This window comes from Citrus sinensis, chromosome 9 (genome assembly GCF_022201045.2).
Source record: "Citrus sinensis cultivar Valencia sweet orange chromosome 9, DVS_A1.0, whole genome shotgun sequence".
NCBI classification, from domain to species: Eukaryota; Viridiplantae; Streptophyta; class Magnoliopsida; order Sapindales; family Rutaceae; genus Citrus; species Citrus sinensis.
Genome location: NC_068564.1, coordinates 4,814,273 through 4,835,147, shown reverse-complemented (window position 1 = coordinate 4,835,147; position 20,875 = coordinate 4,814,273). Strand labels below are relative to the sequence as shown.

The following is a 20,875-nucleotide window of genomic DNA, read 5'->3' as shown; positions in this document are numbered from 1 at the left end:
TTAAGTTACTACTGTTGTAAAAAGAAAACTGTAATTGCGAATTAGAAGTTCATAATACTTAGTAAATATAATTTTTAAATAATAATTTCAACAAAATTAGTAAATATATAATAGATTTTTCATCATATAAATGTAAAATTAAATCAGTTTAGCTTTTAAGTTATAACAGTTAATGTTTACCAAACACTTTAATACTATAACTTTTAAGGTATAATTGTCAAACTTTAATCCTAAACGGAGCCTTAATAGCTTAACTCTTTGTTTTGGTTAAAAATAACATTGGACATCAAAATAAAAACTCATAGTAACTCTTGTTTTGGTCATAAATCCAACCGTATTAACCAAGCAAGCAATATGCTTTCCAAGCTGCAAAATGCGAGCAGCAGTGTTGCACAAATAAAATAACAAAGTAAACAACGCGGTTGCTTCCATTTTTCTTGTCCTTTTTTTCCGTCTTTCCTATTCCTTTGGGATGAGTCCGCAATCTTTCTTTCGCGATTCCTACGTAATTTCATTTGATCGTCACCTTTTATATGTCGGTGTTCGATTTTTTATTAACTAATCTAGCTAGATCTCTTTTGCCACCAACAGTTTTTTTTTAGTTTGTTGTAATTTTATATTTGAATGCTGCCGCTATTGGATTATTTTTCAGCTTTAGACATCTCATCTTGGAGGACAGCTAGCTCATCAGCTGCTTCAAATTTGCGGCATAACTGGCCCATGGAAAAAGGAAAGAAGCACTCTAAAGGCGTTAATGTATATCATTTATTATTACTCATCTCATCACTGTTATCAAACACAACCTTCCACAAACAATCAGTGCCGGTGCCAGAAATTATTTTTAGCGGGGGTTAAGTTCAATTAGTAATTTAATTCAACAAAGTAGTTAACAAATAACATATATCAAAATAAAAATTCTTTAAAGTATTCAATTTACTACACTTATAACTGTCCTCGACGAGATTTCATATGTTGAAAACGTTGAACAACAACCTCATTTATTAATAGTACAAAATATATCTTTTTGTATGTATACAACAAGACTATCATTTAACCATTGATGTCTCATCTGATTTCGCAGATAATTTTTCACAAAATTCATAGCCGAAGATGCTCTTTCTACTGTAGCTGTGGCAACTAGTAAAATTAATACTAATATCACCAATAAATAAACTAATGAATATAATTGATCCTTCTTAATCTCAACAAATTTTCTTGCTAGCTCACCAATCCCTTTCAATCCTGAAAAACTATTGTCAGAACCCACATCCATAATATAAACATCAAGTTGAGTTTCAAGTGCCACAAGATCCACTAGAGAAAAATCATTTGGATAAAACTCAGCAAATGCGAAGCAGTTTTTGTTTATCAAAATGAGTCATTGGGGCATAGACATGCCACACAAAGAAGCAATTCAATATTTGTCTCATTGAAACGATTGCTTAATTCTTGAAGTTGCATGTCCAAAATTGCATTCAACACGAAAACGATGCAAATTTGTGATCTTTTGAGTCTTGTGTTGTGATCTCCCTTGAGTTCGAAACAATGGCTTTCTTGAGTAATATTTCTCCATAACTATGACAAATAAACACAATTAATTGTGAGAATTTAAAGAAAAATTGAAGACAATTTCCATGTCAAAATTTAAAAAGAATGAAAAAATTACAAAATATTAATTTAATAAACCAACTGCCTAACTAAATTCTCAACCACTAAGTTACTAACCCATCACGACATCACCCGTGGCATTGTTATTCTATTGTTTACAATCAGTAAAGTTAAAAGCAATGGCACTTTATCAACCTATGAAGCATTGCCACAATAACTGAAAGCTAATAATATTATTCAATTCAAAAAGTTATAAACCAATTCAGGAATTAGAATATTAAATCATAAAGTGGCAGCGGTATCAAAATAATTTAATCAATTCAACATGAAAGCTACAGAGGTGCGACGGTAGTACCAGAAAAAAATGCAAAGATGCGGTGGTGCGGACTGGTGGTTACATATTTTATTTTGAGGTCTTTTTTTTTTGGGATTTCTAGGCTCTATATTAAACATTGGTCTTTTAGCTATTTTAAAAATTTACCAGGAACTTTATTGTAAGTCCACTAAAAAAGAAAATGAATTTAATTTTTTTCTCAAGTGGAGCCGCCACTGCATACAATTGAAAATCCTGGGATGCAGAGCTGAACAAGCCTACGAATGCAATTCTAGAAGCCTAAGTCCCTTCTGCCAGATTGCGAATCAGCATCCATATTTTATCCCATCAGTCATTATCTTCAATTCCTTAGCCTTTTTAATATCCGTCGCATTGATGATGATTCTTTTCAGCGAGCTCCCGCTCCGGCCACTATCCCTAGTTTCTGCATTCTCAATGGCCGCCGCTTACATTTGCACAATGTCGGACCCATTGAAGCCTCTCTTGTCAAGCTCATCTCTTGTCAATCCTGTCGGATAATACATCGTATATCTTTGGTGTTTGACGTTTTAGTATTTCTAGTAGATATATAAATCCCCATTTAATTTTGTGATGTTATCTTTATCTTTTATCTTTAACCTCACATTGTTGAGTGTTATTTAAAAAATAAAAATCATGATATTCAATCATTTGGATTAAAAGGATATCTAGTCTATCATGAAATGAGATTCGTTTGACAGAGTGATTCACAACTACCATATCAAACTTAGACCCATGTATTTCTGTTTTTATGTCGAGTAAGCTGAATTTTATCGTACAATATTTCTGCTTACACTACCTCACTACGGCAATTATCATATAAAAATTTACAGATGCGAATGTCTGCATGTTCTAATAAGAGAATTCGGTACAATATTATAGGAAAAAAATTATTATGTTGTAAAATGATGAATCATTTTACAACATTATAAAAATCTTTTACAGCATTGTAAAATCATAAATTTATATTTTAAAAAATATGAACATTTTCGCTAAAGAAAGACTCTGTTATCATATATCAATAAAAGTTCATCTACAACTATTTTTGAAAAAGTAAATAAAGATCGATGAAGTGTGAGAAATTATTTTGTAACAGTCCCAATTTTATAATGAAAATTCTCGTTTTTAGCTTAGTGAAGAATTATGGCGAACATGACTCTACTTGTATTTTGTTTGGACTGATAACTAACACATGAATAATATAGCTGGGTTTATTCACGCTGAAATTTGGTTTGTTTCTGCATAATCAAATAAATCATACATAGCTTTCCCAAATTTGACAATGCTACCGTCCAACCTGAAAGCATGGCGTTTTTCAGTTTGAGTTTTATAGAAACAAATGTTGTTCCTCGTTTTTTTTATTCGTTCTTGCATTACGTTGTTTGAGAAATGGGTATTTGTTGCGTAGCCAAGAAGACGAGAAGTGAGTTTAGTGCTATAGAAAAACTATAAAAGGTGGATTCGTTGAGGATTACGTGAACCTCACCACCTTGACAAGCATGCAGTCGTGCAACTTTGACATTTTCTTATGCATAATCGAATGGCTCCCACGTCCATAGACCTTTGTTGATATTATATTATCTAACTTTTCTGACATAATTTTTTAGTGTTTTTGTTTAACTAATACGTTAATATCTTATTAATAAAATGGTTTTTTAAAAATATAAAATTACTATAATTGTATACTTTATAATAATCAAATAAATTTTTTTTTTTGGTACATAAGGGCTCCTCAAAGAGAGTTAAGATAAAATAAAACTGGGATAAGTCACCCCATACAAATAATGAAAGAGAATGTGATTGATAAGCTTTTAAATGATATAAAATCTATATTTATATTTCTGATAATATATTATACTATTTTATTAGTGCTTTAATAGTTTAACTCCTTGTTGTAGTTGAAAATAACATGTACAAAAAGATTGGACATCAAATTAAAAACTCATATTAACTTATTTTTTGACATAAATCCAACAGTACTAACCAAGCAAGCCTTCCAAAGCTGCAAAATGCCAGCGTCTGCTGCGCAAATAAAATAACAAAGTAATTAAGTAAACAACGTGGCGGCCCCACCAACACCAAACCCCTCCCCCCCCCCCCCCCCCCCCCCCACAACAAAAAAAAACAATTCCTTTATTATAAGTTCGCAATCTTTTCTTCGCGACTCCGATGTAATACTCTATTTAAACCCTTCAATATGCTTACTTGTTGACAGGGTTAGTTTTCATTTGATCTTCACCTTTTAAATCTTTGTGTTCGTTTTAATAAATAATAACTAATCAAGCTAGATCTCTCTTGCCACCAACAGTTTTTTTTTTTTTTTATAAATTTTTAGTTTGTTGTAATTTTATGTTTTAGTTGTTCAGCTATTATATTATTGTTCAGGCGCAAACTCCATCGCGAAGATTAAAACTATGGGCATTAGTGATTTTACAGCTTTAGACATTTCATCTTGCAAAACAGCTTGCTCATCAGCTGCCTCAAATTTGCGGAATAACTGCCCCATAAAAACAGGAAAGAAGTACCCTAAAGGCAGTAGTAGTGTATATCATCTATTATTGCTCATCTCAGCACTGTTATCAACCACAACCTTCCACATACAATTGAAGATCCTGGGATGCAGAGCTGAAGACGCCTGCGAATACAATTCTAGCAGCCTAAGTCCCTTCTGCCAGATTGCGAATCAACATCCATATTTTATCCAATCAGTCGTTATCACTTACGAAGGCCTTCGGAAATTACACGGTAAGTATGAGAAAGGAAAAGGGCATTCTTGCGTGTGGGCCCTTCAATATAACTTCCAAGATGCTTCCAAAATTCAATGGGATGTTTATGCAATAACTTGAGAATTTCCTCCTGCATTCCTGCTTTTCACCGAACACTGGGTCTTAGAATTTTGGATTGGAATTTGGAAATTACACGTACACACGGTCACGGTGTGTCGAAGAAAATGATAAACCCATAAAGGCATTTTTGTTAGACTGCCTGGCCCCGAGTGCACTAAAGAAATTTTTACTAGGATAAATTACAAAAATTCAATAAAATTATATTTGGTGTTGTCTTATTAAACAATGAAAAACTTATTGGACGGGTATATTAGCCACCATCGACATTTATTGGTAAAAACTTATACTTTCACAACAACTGAGTAAAAACATAAAAAATCACTTAAAATAAACACATGAACTCTTGAGTTGACCAACAACACTACCCTCAATGACTTGAGTAACGAGCGATTCTTGATGGATGTAGGTCAACGCATCAGTCTTACAAAAATATATACAGTAACAAAATATTCAATTAATAAATTTTTTCAACAAATTGTAAATCATATATAATGATGATAGTTAGATATATTTGTGTTGATCGATCCACCGATGGAGATTCTAACTATACTAAATTTATTTTGATAGTGAGGATGTCTGTATTTTTTAAAACGTTGATTCATGATTTTACAACATTGTAAGATAATTTAGTAGTTTAAAATGTTGTAAAACTTTAAATTTGCACTTGAAAATGATTATATGATAACTGACAAATGGGATAGTATAAGCGAAAATATTGTAAGATAAACCTCACTCACTCGACACAAAGATGCAAATACATAGTTCTAAGTTTCATGTGGTGTTTGTGAATCACTCTATCAAATGAATCCAACTTCATGATGGATGAAATATCGTTCTAACCTAAATGTTGATGGACTAGATATTGTTCTACTCTAAATAACTCAACATCATGGGAATTTTAAATAACACTTAACAATGTGAGGTTAAGGATAAGGATAACGAACCCATCGAGGGAACAAAATATAGAGAATTTATTCAATAACTAAATTATATAATATAGCTTTGCCATATCATAGAGAATTTATCAAATGAATCCTACATAGCTTTGCCATATTTGACAATGCTACAGTCCCGAATGTAATCAGAAAGTACGGTGTTTTCATGTTAGATTTTTAAAGAAACAAATTTTCACTCTAGTTTTTTGTCCATTTTTGGATTATATAGTTTGAGAAATGGCTATTTGTTGCGGAGCATATATCGATCAAGAAGATGAGAATTGAGTTTAGTGCTGTAAAATTTAATCGAAAATGTTGTTTGGTTACTAAGAAATAGAGAGAAATCTGATGAATATTCTAGATTCAATTCATTAGTTACAAATGAGTTAAACTACAGACTTTTATATAGTTACACACTTATTAGTAAAAGCTATATAACTAATCTATATTACTCTGAGATTTTAACTAACTAATCAGTAAGAGATTAGCTAATGCTAACTAACTGTAACACACGTGAACTCTCATTGTTTCTTAACAGAATCAGCTGACTCAGCATTGTTGACGTGGCATTGCTGATGCACCTTAGCTTCTGACTTTCTCTCTTTTCTCAGTTCAGCACAATGAGCTTTCTTCACAGCCTCTCTCAAACTCAAGGGGCATAAATGCACATTGAATTTTTTTCTCAAATAGATGAACTGAGTAGAGTTTAAGGGCTTGGTCATTATGTCTGCTATCTGCTCTGCACTAGGAACATAGAGAATCTTAAGATCTCCAGCTAGAACCTTATCTCGAATAAAATGCGGATTGATTTCTATGTGTTTTGTTCTTGAGTGAAACACTGGATTATAAGCAAGTTCTTTGGCACTCACATTGTCACACCATATAACTGGTTTCTCCACACAACATAAATCAATCTCAAGAAATAAGGATTTTAACCATGTTATCTCTGAAACAGCTGCTGCAAGTGCTCTGTATTCACTCTCTGCAGAAGATTTTGTAACTACAGATTGCTTCTTTGAGGACCATGAGATTAAATTGTTTTCTAGATACACACAATAGGCACCAGTGGATCTTATGTCATCAAGATCACTTCCCCAGTCTGCATCTGTAAATGCTGCAACCTTCAGCTCACCTTCCTTAACAAATTTCAGCCCATAGTCTTGTGTTTCCTTAAGATATCTAAGCACACGTTTGCAAGCCATAAGATGTTGAAGTGTTGGTGAAGCAACATATTGACTTAGCTTATGAACAGAGTAGGCAATCTCAGGTCTTGTCAAAACCAAATACTGAAGGCCTCCTACTATGCTTCTGTAATGGGATGGATCTTCTATGTAGTAACCCATTTCTCCTTTAACATTCTTCTGCAATCTGTAATCTTTGCTATTGCTCATTGGTGTGTTTATTTCTTTGCACTCGAGCATATCAACTTTAGCCAGCAAATTTCTAATATACTTCCTTTGTGACAGATATACACTATCAAAATCATACAAAACTTCTATTCCAAGGAAGTAAGATAGCTTTCCTAGATCCTTTAATGCAAATGCAGAACTAAATAGCTTGATAAAATCTTCCAGCTCATCACCATTTGATCATGTAATCAATATATCATCTACATATATCATGATTAAAATAATTGATCTTTTATTCTTCTTCAAGAACAAAGATGAATCAGACTTACAGTTCTCAAATCCCCATTGCATAAGACTATTTCTCAGCTTGTCAAACCATGCTCGTGGAGCTTGTTTCAAACCATAGAGTGCCTTGTGAAGTTTGCACACAAAATTAGGTCTTTTGGAATCAATAAACCCTTCTGGTTGACTCATATATACCTCCTCAATTAGATCTCCATTTAGGAATGCATTATTCACATCAACCTGTCTTATCTGCCACTGATTCATTACTGCTAAGCTTAGGACCACTCTAACTGTTGCTGCTTTCACCACTGGACTGAAAGTCTCAAAGTAGTTAACTCCTTCTATCTGCTGAAATCCTTTAGCAACCAACCTTGCCTTATATTTTGCAACACTTCCATCAGTGTTTGATTTTACTCGAAACACCCATTTGTTACCAACAAGTTTGTGATGTTCTGTTCTTGGTACAAGTGTCCAGGTACCATTTGACATCAGTGCATCATATTCAGCCTTCATTGGTTGAAACCATCTCTCAACATTAATAGCCTCCTGAATAGTATCTGGTTCTTTATGCAACAATACTACAGTATATACCTTTGGTTTAAAGATATCTGCTTTCCCTCTAGTGATCATAGGATGTTGGTTTAATGATGGTGAGGTTATCACTGTCTGATGGAGATGAGAGGTATTATTATTGTGTTGGTTTTGTGAATTTTCATCTGAGGACTGATATAATATTGTATCTGGTACAGAAGGTAACATTGTAGGTGTAGATGGATTATTTCTATTTGTGTTTGAGGGTTGCTGATCTGTTACCTGTGTTGAGACTACTGCTGGAGGGAAAATGTTGCCATTGGAGTATGCTTGAGAGAAAGATTCATTGCTGGTGACTGCAAAATCTGATATGACAAGTAATGTTGATAACTGAAAAACTTGTGTGGGAGTAATTGTGCAATATGTATCAGACTTAAATTTATTTGAAGGATGAAAGCTAGGATCTGAAGTAAATGGATATGAGTATTCATAAAAAACAACATGCCTAGCTATATATATATGACCAGAGGGATGAAAACACTTATAGCCTTTATGAGATGGGTTGTAACCAAGAAAGATGCACTTGGTTGTGTGATAGTCAAACTTATGCTTATTGTAATCTCTCAGATATGGATAACAAGCACATCCAAAGCATTTCAGCATGTTATAATCAGCCTTGTGTTTATAAAGCTTTTCATATGGAGTAGACATCTTAAGTGCAGAAGTAGGGAGTCTATTAATGTGATAAACTGAGGCATGAAAAGCATCCCACCAGAATTGAAAAGGGAGTTTGGCTTGAGCTAGAAGTGTCAATCATAATTCTACAATCTGTCTGTGTTTCCTTTCAACAAGGTCATTTTGATGGTGAGTGTAAGGGCAAGAATGTCTAAAGAGAATGCCACATTCATTTAGGAAGGCAGTAAATGGCCCGTATTCTCCCCCCCAGTCAGATTGAAGAATTTTGATAGTTGTTTGAAATTGATTTTCAATTTGAAGTTTAAATAGTTTGAACACTTCTAGAGCTTTTGATTTAAGTTTCAAAGGATAAATCCAGGTGTATCTTGTATAATCATCCACAAAGCTAATGTAGTATCTAAAACCATCTCTAGAACATGCTGGTGAGGGACCCCATAAATCAGTATGAACAAGTTCTAGTGCTGATGTGGTTTTTATATCAGTAATTGGAAAGTGAAGTTTGTGAAATTTTCCCAGCTGACATGCTTCACAGAAATGCTTTGTTACTTGATTAACAATATTTGTATAGCATAAATTGGGATGCATAAGCTTAAGTAAATGAATTAGACTTTGAGTATTAGGATGACCAAATCTTTTGTGGAGCAAAGACATTTTATTAAATGAATCAGTGCTACAAGTGTTCTTATTTGACTGAGAATATTTTCCAGAACAAGGACTATTAACTGAAGTGCTGAAATGACACTGAGATAGCATAGATACATGTTTATTTATTGAACTCTGGGATAGAAAAGATGTATATGTAGATTGTGGTGATGAACTCAGCTGCAATTTGTATAAACCTTTCTCAGCAATACCCAGTAGCAGAATTTTCCCCTTCAATATATCCTTCATAAAGCAAACAGAACCAAGGAATTCAACAGATAAGTCATTATCAGTGGTCAGTTTAGAAACATTCAGCTGCTGTGTGTCCAGTTTTAAAGCATATTTGACAAACGACAACTTGTTCATCATTACCATCAGAATTTGACAAACCAGAGTTAACATTATATTGTCCTCTCATGAATTGTGCCTGCTTATTATTGTTTCCAATCATTTGACCTCTACCAAGATTATTACCAAAATTTCCAGATCCAGAAGGAAATCCTCTTGGATGAGAATTGATAAACATTCCCCTTCCAGTATGAAAATTGTTCCTTCCAAATTGATTTCCACCATGAAATCCTCCATTATATCCACATATTCGAGGATTACCTCTTGTTTGAGCATAATAAGCATTCATCATACCATAGCTATTGTTATTATGAGAAACATTAGCAAGATTTGCATTGAGCATCTGATTTTCATTTAGACTCTGTTCTAACCTTGTTTCATGTGTCAATAGCAATGCATAGGAATCATCAAAATCCAGTTTACTAGCAGTAATGAAAGTTGCTAGATCTAGATAGCCTGGTCCAAGACCATTAAGAATTTGTTGTAACAGATCTTTATCAGAAACTGGACTACCAGCACAGGCTAATTTATCTGCTATTTGTTTCATTTTCAAACAATAATCTTCTATATTTAGTGAATCTTTTCTCAAAACACTCATCTCATATTTGAGTTGAAGAACTCTAGCTTCTAATTTTGCACCAAACTTTTTCTCCAAAGTTTTCCACACATCATATGCAGTATTACAAGAATGAACATGACTAAGAATACCTTCAGTGATTAAGCCTAATAGCCAGCTTAGTAATGTCTGATCCTGTGACCTCCAGATCGTGTATTCTGGATTTTCAACTTGTTGTGTAACTCTTCCCATTGTTTCAGTATAGCTTCCAGAAGTAAGAAACTGATTAGGTGCTGCTTTTTCTCCATTGATATAGCCTTCGAGTCTGTTTCCTCTTATGGAAGCTAATACTTGATTTCGCCAGAGCATATAATTGGATCTATCAAATTTGATTGGTGTAATGAATGAGAAGGTAGTTTGTATTGATTGGTTCATGTTCATTGCGTTTGGATTTGTGTTTAAATTGCTTGAGCTTGACATATTTTTGGCTCTGATACCATGTAAAATTGAATCGAAAATGCTGTTTGGTTACTAAGAAACAGAGAAAAATCTGATGAATATTCTAGATTCAATTCATTAGTTACAAATGAGTAAAACTACAGACTTTTATAAAGTTACACACTTATTAGTAAAAGCTATATAACTAATCTATATTACTCTGAGATTTTAACTAACTAATCAGTAAGAGATTAGCTAATGCTAACTAACTGTAACACACATGAACTCTCATTGTTTCTTAACAGAATCAGCTGACTCAGTATTGTTGACGTGGCATTGCTGATGCACCTTAGCTTCTGACTTTCTCTCTTTTCTCAGTTCAGCACAATGAGCTTTCTTCACAAGTGCTAAATAGAAAATATAAAAGATAGGCCTTGTGGAGGATCTGAGCAAGAGACATCTCTGGGCCCCACCACATAGCTCGGTTTAAGATCTTAACACGCGTGCAGTCGTACACTAGCCATCTGGTCATTTTTTTTTTTAGGAGCATCTAGTTGTTACTCTATAAAAAATATCATTAACTTGTGTAACTTTCTCTAAAGTTTCCCAAATAACTTTAGTTCACCGGACTACCAGCGCATTTCCTTCTGCATTGTCGCGTCTTCACCTTACTTACGCCAACTTTTGGAATGATTGGAAATTACATGGTAAGTGTAAGGGTATGAAATCTTAATTTGACTTAGGTGGCGTTTGTTTTTTTGTCTAAAATCTGAATAGACATGAATAGATCTGAATGTCTGAATTTGAATAATATGTTTGTTTTTTCGTCTGAATCTCAAAAAATAAGTATTAAGTTGTTTGTTTTTTTCAACTGAAAAAGTTAAAAATATATACTTTTACATTTGTATCCTTATTAAATTTGAATGTCAAATAAATAATATATTAAATACCACAATATTTTAACATTTATAAGTAAAACTATATTCAAGTGAATACATAATTATTGTAGAATTTTAATATATAAAATACCATAAATTTCAAATTTTATCATATATAATATAAGAAAGAAAAAACAAGGATATTTTTATGTGGGGTAAATGTCTATGAGTGAGTTTTGGGATAGACATGAAAAATAAATTATAAAACATGGATATTTTTTACATTAGTAAGTAATTGACTTAATTCAAATTTCTCCATTAAGTAAAAAGCTAAAAAAAATTGGCTTATTTTATTAAGTTAAAATTATATAAAAAGTCTCATTAAGTTATAAAAACAAACACATCTAATTAACTTAATTAATTAAATTAAGTCACTTTAAGTTATTAAGTTAAAAAACAAACGCCACCTTAATTTAAAAGATGTTTTGATATATTGATTTCTTTGTTTTTTATAACTAATGTTTAGAAAAAGTAAAATTTCATTACTTTTATTTAAATGATTAAATATCTTAATAAAAAAAAATTTTCACAAATACACTCATTAAATATATTTATTACCTACCTAGCTATTAGATATCATATTAAAATTTTCCTAGTTCTTAAATTTTACTTGGTATTAAATACTTATCATAGATTCAATTTGAATATTAAACAAATATTTTTATTATTAGATAACAATTTTTTATGTATAATATTATGTTAAATTGTAAAAAATGATGTTATCAAAATTATTTTTTCATAAATTATATATCAAATTCTTATGTTATAAATATTTATAACATATAAAAATTATTGTACTGTAAACATATACATATTTAAACTTCATGCATATATAATACTTTGGAGGTCATAAGTGAAAAAAAAATTAGATTTAAAATATTTTGAGTTTATAAAAACAAACAACTTACAACTTACATTCACATATCAAAAAATAAAAATAAATATATTATCCTAACATGTGCATTCAAACCCATTCATATTTCAAGTAAAAAAACAAATGCCACCTAATAAAGTAAAAAGGCATTTTTGCGCGTGGGCCCTTCAATGTATAACTTCCGAGATGGTCCCAAAATTAAGCAGGATGTATGCTATAAAGTTTCCTCCTGCATTCCCGCTTTTCACCTTAGCGTGGGTCTTGGAGTTTTGGATTGGAATTTGGAAATTACATACACGGTTAAGGGGTGTCGAAGAAAAACAAAATTGGGCTAGGATAAATTAGAAAAATTCAATAAAATTATATTTGGTGTTGTCTTATTAAACAATGAAAAAAAATTAGTAAACAAGTTAGATTAACCACCACAGACAATTTATAGGCATCCATTTAAAGCAAATTTAGTAATGTTATAAACTTAGAATCTTTATCATTTAAAAAAAGTTTAGTATTGTGATTGATCAACGCAATCATATAAATACAATCATTACACACACTCAGTAGGTTTTTATATTTTCCTGGAAAATATTAGCAAAACGAGAAGAATATAGCTATTTTCACTTCGTCAAATCCCCTAAGCAACGTTTGTCTTTAGTGGAAGTTTCTTTTTGCATTTTCCTAACAACTTATTTCTAAAAAAAAAAAGAATCAAATTGAACTCTATCTTCCAATTGAACTAGCCTCCGAATCTTCAACAGTATTGCTGCCCCACCAATTTGCTCTTTTCATGGACAGCCAGACGATGAATCGCCAAAGGGATGAAGTGCATTTCTCCCGCATACTTAGTATAGAGATTCCTGTTAGAGAAAGGGCTGCGACTAGTGACCACATCAAAGCAATGCTTGAAATGCTGAATTTCCCAACACTTACACTGAACTTAGGCGTCACCTCATCCACTAACATAACATAAACAACGCATATGCAGATCACAAGAAAAAGGAGGATGCTTCTAAGTTGTAACGCCCACACAAGTACGGTAATTGCAGCCATAGCAGTCATAAACCCAGCCGAACTGAAAACCATCAGGTAGACAACTGTTGGTAGGTTACCGGATATGACATCCTTAGCATCAAATTTTTGACCTGCAAAATATATATATATATATAATCTTCTATGAGAAAGGAAGCAAGCAAACTGCAAGATTACTGCTAAAAAAAAGTTGCCCTTATGTAAATATAGTAATTTTACAATGTAAATATAATAAAATGAGGACAAGTAAACGACCCAAAAAAAACAAAAAAACAAAAAAAAGGTGTAGACTTTCGAGTAATGAATTTTGTCATAAGCATTCCTTTAAGATAAATTTTTTCTCCATAGGTAAGTTTAGTTTACCTTGAGGATGATTTCCTTTAACGAAGCCGTTTGGGAAATTACAGGCTGCGGTGAAAAAAGCTGTAGCAATCATTCCTAGGACCATCAGTATCACGTTTCTTGTCTCTATCGGAAACCGTGTGAAATTCCATGAGCCACTAGTGGGATCGGAAATTTGTTCTGGATCACGAGCACTTTGTTGCCGAGCAGCAGCTCTTTCAAGGATCGAGCAAATTTCTTTGGAAACATCATCTTGAGAATTGGCATTGCATATATCCAAGGCGGTCTGTCCCTCATTGTTCTTGGAATTGATTTGAATTATGTGACTGTAGGAACTCTCAAGAAGCAGATTCACAATCTGCAATTATTAAACATCACCAAGAAGTAGAACTAGGCAGAAGACTGGGCAGAGTGGGGAGGAATTTAGTTGAAGGAATCGTAACGAAAATAGCCAAGACCTAATTTGAATAGAATAGAAATATTATTTTGTTATTTAGATTATGGGTCCCGGTAAATGGTGCGCCTGTCCATTCAAATTTTCTCTATGTTTGGGCCTCCACTATATATATACATATAACACTTTCACTTTAATATAAGTGAGAATGTTAGCATGAAAAAAAAATATATATATATTTCAACACATTAACAGATAATTAAATTTAAATTTATGTTTTATTTTATTTTAGTGATATCTCATTTTAACAAACTAGGAATGTCTATTTTTCTCTTTTGGCTTTGATAATTAACTAAGGCATCTATCAGTTCAGTTTAGATCCCTAAATCATTGAATAATTGAAGTTTATTTTTTAAAATTTATTAATTAGTATTAAGTAAATTTTCTTACATATGTGCACACTTTCTAGTTCCTAAAATAAAATCCTCTAAATTATTCTTTCCAAAAGAAATGTTTTAACTTTTATTTTTCAAATGAAATCTTAAAAACAAATTTCCCTCATCAAGACAATTCCCCCCCCCCCTTACCTTTAGCTATTTTCTATATTTTTCCCTTGTAACAAAAGCTAAATTGTATATATGTATGTATATTTGTTAATTAGAAAAATCATAGAAAAATAAATATGCGATTGAACCGTTAGAAATACGTGAAGGAAACTAGTATTTTTATTATAACTCTGATAAAAAAGGCTTTGAAACAAAACTTTCGCCTCAAATTCTCTAGAGAGTTGACACTAGCTAGCTACTGGCCTACTCAATTTTATAGATACTATGCTTATCATGATCTACCTAAGTTTATGATTAATTTCTCCATGTACAAATTAATTGTAGTCAAAAGTTTTGTGTGTTAGTGCGAGAAAGTGTGAGAGACAGCGGGGAGAGCTTACCGAGGTTAATTTGTTCTGCGCTGCAAGATGCAGAAGACTGTTGCCCTCCTTATCTGTCGTTGTGAAGAGACGCTCCAGGTTATGTTTCTTTGTCTCCTCCATCAAGATCTTGAAAGCATCGATTTGAGAATTCTTCACTGCAAGGATAAGAGCTGTCTCGTCATTGGAAGTCAGCTTTGCAAGGGATTCCGAGCATACTATTTCCGTAATCACGCCAGTATCGCCATTGACAGCTGCTCTGTGTAGCGGCGTCGTCAACGCGTCGTCTTCTACGGGGGCTCTGTGCATTGACGTGCAGCCATGCTGATTCTGGATGCGGTCCTTTTTGGCTAATTCTATCAATTCATTAGACATTATTGACTCTGAATCTGCATAATTCTTCTTTCCAATTTAACAACGGACAATGGAAGAAGATCAGAAGTAAAAAGGAAGGAAGTTTCCGTGCTTTTTTTTAAAGAAAATTTCCATGAAGTTAATAAGGTGATATTTCCTTAAGCACGCGTTAGAGGAAGCTTTCCTTCAATAATATTGATGGTATTCAGGGGTAAGCGAATGGGAATGCTTTCTTCAATGCACTTCTTTTAGGTCGGATTTACATTTTGGATTGGAGTGTGAATGTTGTGATTAAAAGTGTAGAGTGAGAGTGTGAGTAGTTTGTTTACTTATATTAGAATGAAAGTATGGAATTGAAACCAAAATCCAATTTATGTGTTTATATTATCTTAAATTGGGAGTAAATTACTTTAAATTACAGTTTTACCCTTATTTAAAAATTATAATTTTAATTAAAAATTAATAAAAAAATATATTTGAAAAATAAAATATTTATTTTATTATATTTGTAGATTAATAATAATTATTAATATTCTTAATTATGTAAATTATTTTTTATTAATTTTAATTTGAATTATGTAAATAAAAAATTATTAATAATAGCAACACAAATGAAACATTATTATTAATAATATAGTACAAAATTAATATTTTCTTACAATAAAATATTTATTATTATTAATTAAATAAATATAATACTATTATTTTTAAATAAATATAATAATATTATAGTTTTAAATAAAGATAGAATATAGTAATATTATTAGTTCTCTATGAGTATAATAATATTATTTTTAAGTAATTTTAACTTAGAATCAATGTAAATTATTATTTTAAACTAAATATAATAATATTATATTTAAATATATTTTATATTATTATTTTTAATAATTTAATTTATAAATGTTAAATATAAGAGTAAAAAGGGAAGAGGGGAGAGTGGATTCCCACTCCCACCTCCCCCATGGGAGTGGAATCCCACTGCCCGCTTCAAATTTTGGTAGGGTCCACGGAGTGGGATTCCCACTTCCCCCTTAAAATTAGTAAGTAAACACTGGAGTGGGAATAATCCACACTCCTTACTCTCACTCTAGAAAGTAAACACTATATAATAATGTAGTGCTTTTAGCGGTGGTAATTATTCACATTTCTAAATAAATAATATTATTTTTTATTGTAGTAATATGTAATATTATTTGACTAAAAAAATAATATTACGTAATAAAAAAAAATGTAAGGCTCGACTGGTCCAAGCAAAGATTTGCCTTTTAGCCCGTTCATTTGCTCTTTGTTTGCAGATGTTTCAATTGCTGGCCTTGGTAATATGTTAATGATATTTATCTAGCCAAGTGGGCCGACGAATGAATTCTTCAATATAGAATATGTGATCAATCGATCAAGGAGCATTGTTGGTGATAATCACTAACAATGGCAACGGTAATTAACACGTTATACTTTTTGTAATGACTAATTAAAATTAATATAATAAAAATTATCAAAATATCAAGTCTTTTAATCTACATATTGCACTATTTTCTCATGCTTTAAGCTTTTCAGTGGAAGAATCAAAATACTACATTATCCTTTTCGTCTACTCCTAATATCAGCTTTACGCATTAAATCTATAAATCTAATTATTTTCGAAGTTATCTAATTCTTCTTTAGCTTCCCTTAAGGTAAGTTCTTGGAAATTACTGTCATCTTTACGTGTTTAACTTGCACAAGAAGCCTTACAAGTTATCATAAATTCATATTTTTCTTTGTGAATTTTATGCCTTGTTTGAAATTAAGGTTGAAACGCTATAATAATTAATAAGCAGTTTATTTAATAAATTTTGACAAAAATATTCTTTGATAACTTTTTTAAAGGAATGCATTTCATAAGTTTTTCTATTTTCATCTCTGTTTTTATTTTAAAAGTAAGTAACAGATTGTTTTTCATAAGCAGCTTATTAAATAAATCACCAAACTTTTAAAGCTTTTATTATAATCTTAATATTTTAATAAAAAGATAATTTTATCTTATTTTTCTATAAACTCTAAATACAAATAAAAGTTTTTTAAACTTATGTATATTTTAATTATTAAATAATAAAATAAAATAATTCTTCTTCTTTTTTTTATTTTCCTTAATGTTGGAAATAGACAGTCTTATAAATAAATTTCAAAATCAGTCCGCAACCACGTTAGGGTCAATTCCGATCAATAATATAGTGTGATATAAAAAGGCTGGTGTTTATCTTTTGTTGCAACTAATTACCTTTGTTCAATTCCCCGACCGCGTTAGCCCTTGGGGCTCTATGTACCAGGTACCATCGTCATAAGATGTCTTCATGGACCTTTTCTTTTTTCTTTTTCTTTTTTTTAAAAAACGAAAAAAAAAAAAGAAAAAGAAAGCAACTTGGTAGAAATTTCTCTTTTTCTATATTTTTTTAAAATCAAAATTCGTGTCTTTGGAGAGGGGGGAAAAAAATTGTATCTTCGTACTCTATAGCCTACTCATATGACATGTCTATAAGGATGGTAATGGGGCCACCTTCATTATAGGAAGACTTATAGAAATTTTCTTTCAAAAAGAAAAAGAAAAAGAAAGAAACTTCGAAGAAATTTATCTTCTTTTTTTTTTTCAAAATTCGTGTCGTTGGAGAAAAAATTTTACGTTCATACCCGTCATCATTATAGGAAAACTTCATAGAAATTTCCTTTAAAAAAGAAAAAGACAGAAACTTCGTAGAAATTTTTCTTTTTTATGCTTTTTTTAATCAAAATTCGTGTTTTTCGAGAAAAAAAATTTTATGTTCACACTATATAGCCTGCGCATGTGATACGACTTAAGGATGGTATTTGGACCAATGAGGACAGGAAGGCCGTATTAATTTCCTGATATGAGTTTTCTTGAACTTTTAATAATTTTATAACATATGTTATTTATTAGTAGTAGAAGGATAGGATTTAACTTTTTATTATTTTTTATTAATCACTAATCAACACGTTTTTTATATTTATTAATCACCGATTAACATGTGAATTTTTACTCATGAGAAGTTATGATCAGGAGATTAATTTTTATTTTTCACCACATTTAATGAATTATTTACCCTATTTTTTAATAAATTTAATAGGGTGGTGATAAAGAAATTATAGATGATATATTTTTTGTTTATTAATTACTAATCAACACATAAATTTCTATTCAGGAGAAACTCATAATAATAAAAAAAAGATCTTAATCTTTATTTTTCACCATATTTAATATACTATCTAACCCTATTTTCTAATAAATTTAATGGGGGTGATGGTGAAGAAATTACATAAGAGGAACACTTTCCTCCTGCCCCACCTTGTTCTCCTTTACTATTTGGTTGTGTAGTAAAAGAATATACTAATACATTGTTCTAGTAGTATTAAAGTTGAAAATTTTCAAATAAAGATAATATTTAAATTTTTGAATTGAAAAAATAATTTGGATCTCATGCTTAACTGGCCTATGCTTAGTTCTTCATAATCTTCCTTATTTTTTATTTTTATCTAATAACTAACAAATATAAATTTCTAAAAAATTAGTAAAAAAATGTCAGTTCAACATTAGATTTAAATCTTTTAAAAAAACAATCCTCAACATATTAGAACAATTTCTTTTGATAACTAATACTTGAATTAGAATAAAAATAGAAATTGTAAAAGTAATGAAGATTCGAGAGCACAGAGTACAAAAATAAACCCAATCCCATGAATAATCTGTGTACTAATTATATTAGTTACCTCCTCATTCCATAAAAATCATATATATCAACAGCTTATTTAGGATATAATGAGTACCATCGGAGCCCCAAACACAGAGAGAATTTTACCATCATTCCTTGTCCGACACTAGCATTTTTCTTTTATGGACATAATTGTCTCATAAACATGGTAGTAACTTCCTCGGAGCCTTTTGTTCTGTGTTAGGGCGCTTTCAAACAGACCGGTAACTTCATAGAAATTTCCAACGGCCAGATTTAGATCGTTCGACGAAATTCCGTCTTTGACAACAAATTCTACTTTCGGTACACACTACTTGCAAACAACTAAAGGGGCAGTGGACGGGTCCAGTGCTGTAGACACTTTAGCTTACAACTTTTTAAAAAGTAGCAATTAGCTCCAAAATTAATGCCCCATCATTTTTTTATTTTAAAAATAAAATTACTGGAAACAAATCTTTTCGGTATGTTTATGAAGTTTTACTAGTTGACTTAAATAACATAAATTATTCGGTCTTTGGCCAAGTTGTAATCGTTGCCCTCGCGATTATACGTGAATATACAAAACTTGGACTGTGCTAAAATTGACTTGATTTAAAATAATTTGAATCGATTTTTAATTGTAAATATTAATAGCTTTCACATTACTTTATATATGTATATATAGTTTTTTCTCTAGTGCAGACGCTTCATTTTTCTTTCATGCGGATATATTTTTAAGTTGTGTGGTTTAAGAGAATTAATTTTTTAATGGTATTAAACCACACGGCTTCATAATTCATTTTAAAATAAGCCTATTAAACTTCACAATTTAAGAGAATATCGGCATTAAAAAAAATGAGGGTGCTTGTAAATTTTAAAGTCCGAGAATATTCAAAAAATTTATTGAATCGTGAGATTTAATAGCATAATGCTATTAAGCCTATCAAACCCCCACAATTTAATAGCTTTCACAGACTTTAAAATTTCGGACTAAATCAAGACTCTATGTTTGAATGTATGAGTACACACACACATACACATCTATATAAACGTCATCAACCTGAAAATAATGTTATTTGACAAGATCAAAACTTTTTATCTCTTCTTTTATTGAATAAAGCTAAATATTCAAATATTGTACATCATAGTTATATTATTGTCACATATCCTATGAGAGTATGGATTGAAGAAAATATACAAAAAGGGGTAAGGGCTTCTTTCCAACTTTTGTAATATGAAAAGAAGCCTGGGTTAAAACTATCATGTTGCAATAAGAAATTATTAAAGTAAGGACATTTTTATCATTTTATTCATGAGTAATGATACAGCCACAAACTCTTGTACAAACTTATTTTGTACAAACTGACGTGACATTAATTCATTGGTTGAATAAAAATATAAATTAATAAAAACAAATCATGTGGGCCAAGTGATATTTAATTCAACCAATCTTATCATGCCACATCAGTTTGTACAAAATAAGTTTGTACAAAAGTTTGTGGCTATATCATTACTCTTTATTCATACGCGACTTGTTCATGTAATAGACTGTAATGGTCCACAGCCTTACTCAATATAAAAATTAGCTCATGGGGGCAAATAGATTATTTTAAGGTACTATACTATATTGTGATTAGAAAGTTGTAATTAAATTATTATTTTATCATATTTATATATATGATGATTAATTTATAACATATTTATTATTTTTTAA

At 31.1% G+C, this 20,875-nt stretch overlaps 1 protein-coding gene across 1 annotated transcript; it reads right to left on the bottom strand.

Moving 5' to 3' along the window:
• Positions 1–12,930: 12,930 nt before the first annotated feature.
• Positions 12,931–15,715, bottom strand: LOC102624733 (uncharacterized). The gene is made up of 3 exons (XM_006490120.4): positions 15,107–15,715; positions 13,788–14,124; positions 12,931–13,537 (listed from the first exon to the last, which is right to left on the bottom strand). The coding sequence occupies exons 1-3, from the start codon at positions 15,458–15,460 to the stop codon at positions 13,116–13,118; spliced, it is 1,113 nt and encodes a 370-aa protein (XP_006490183.2). The 5' UTR covers positions 15,461–15,715; the 3' UTR covers positions 12,931–13,115.
• Between the last annotated feature and the right edge of the window lie 5,160 nt (positions 15,716–20,875).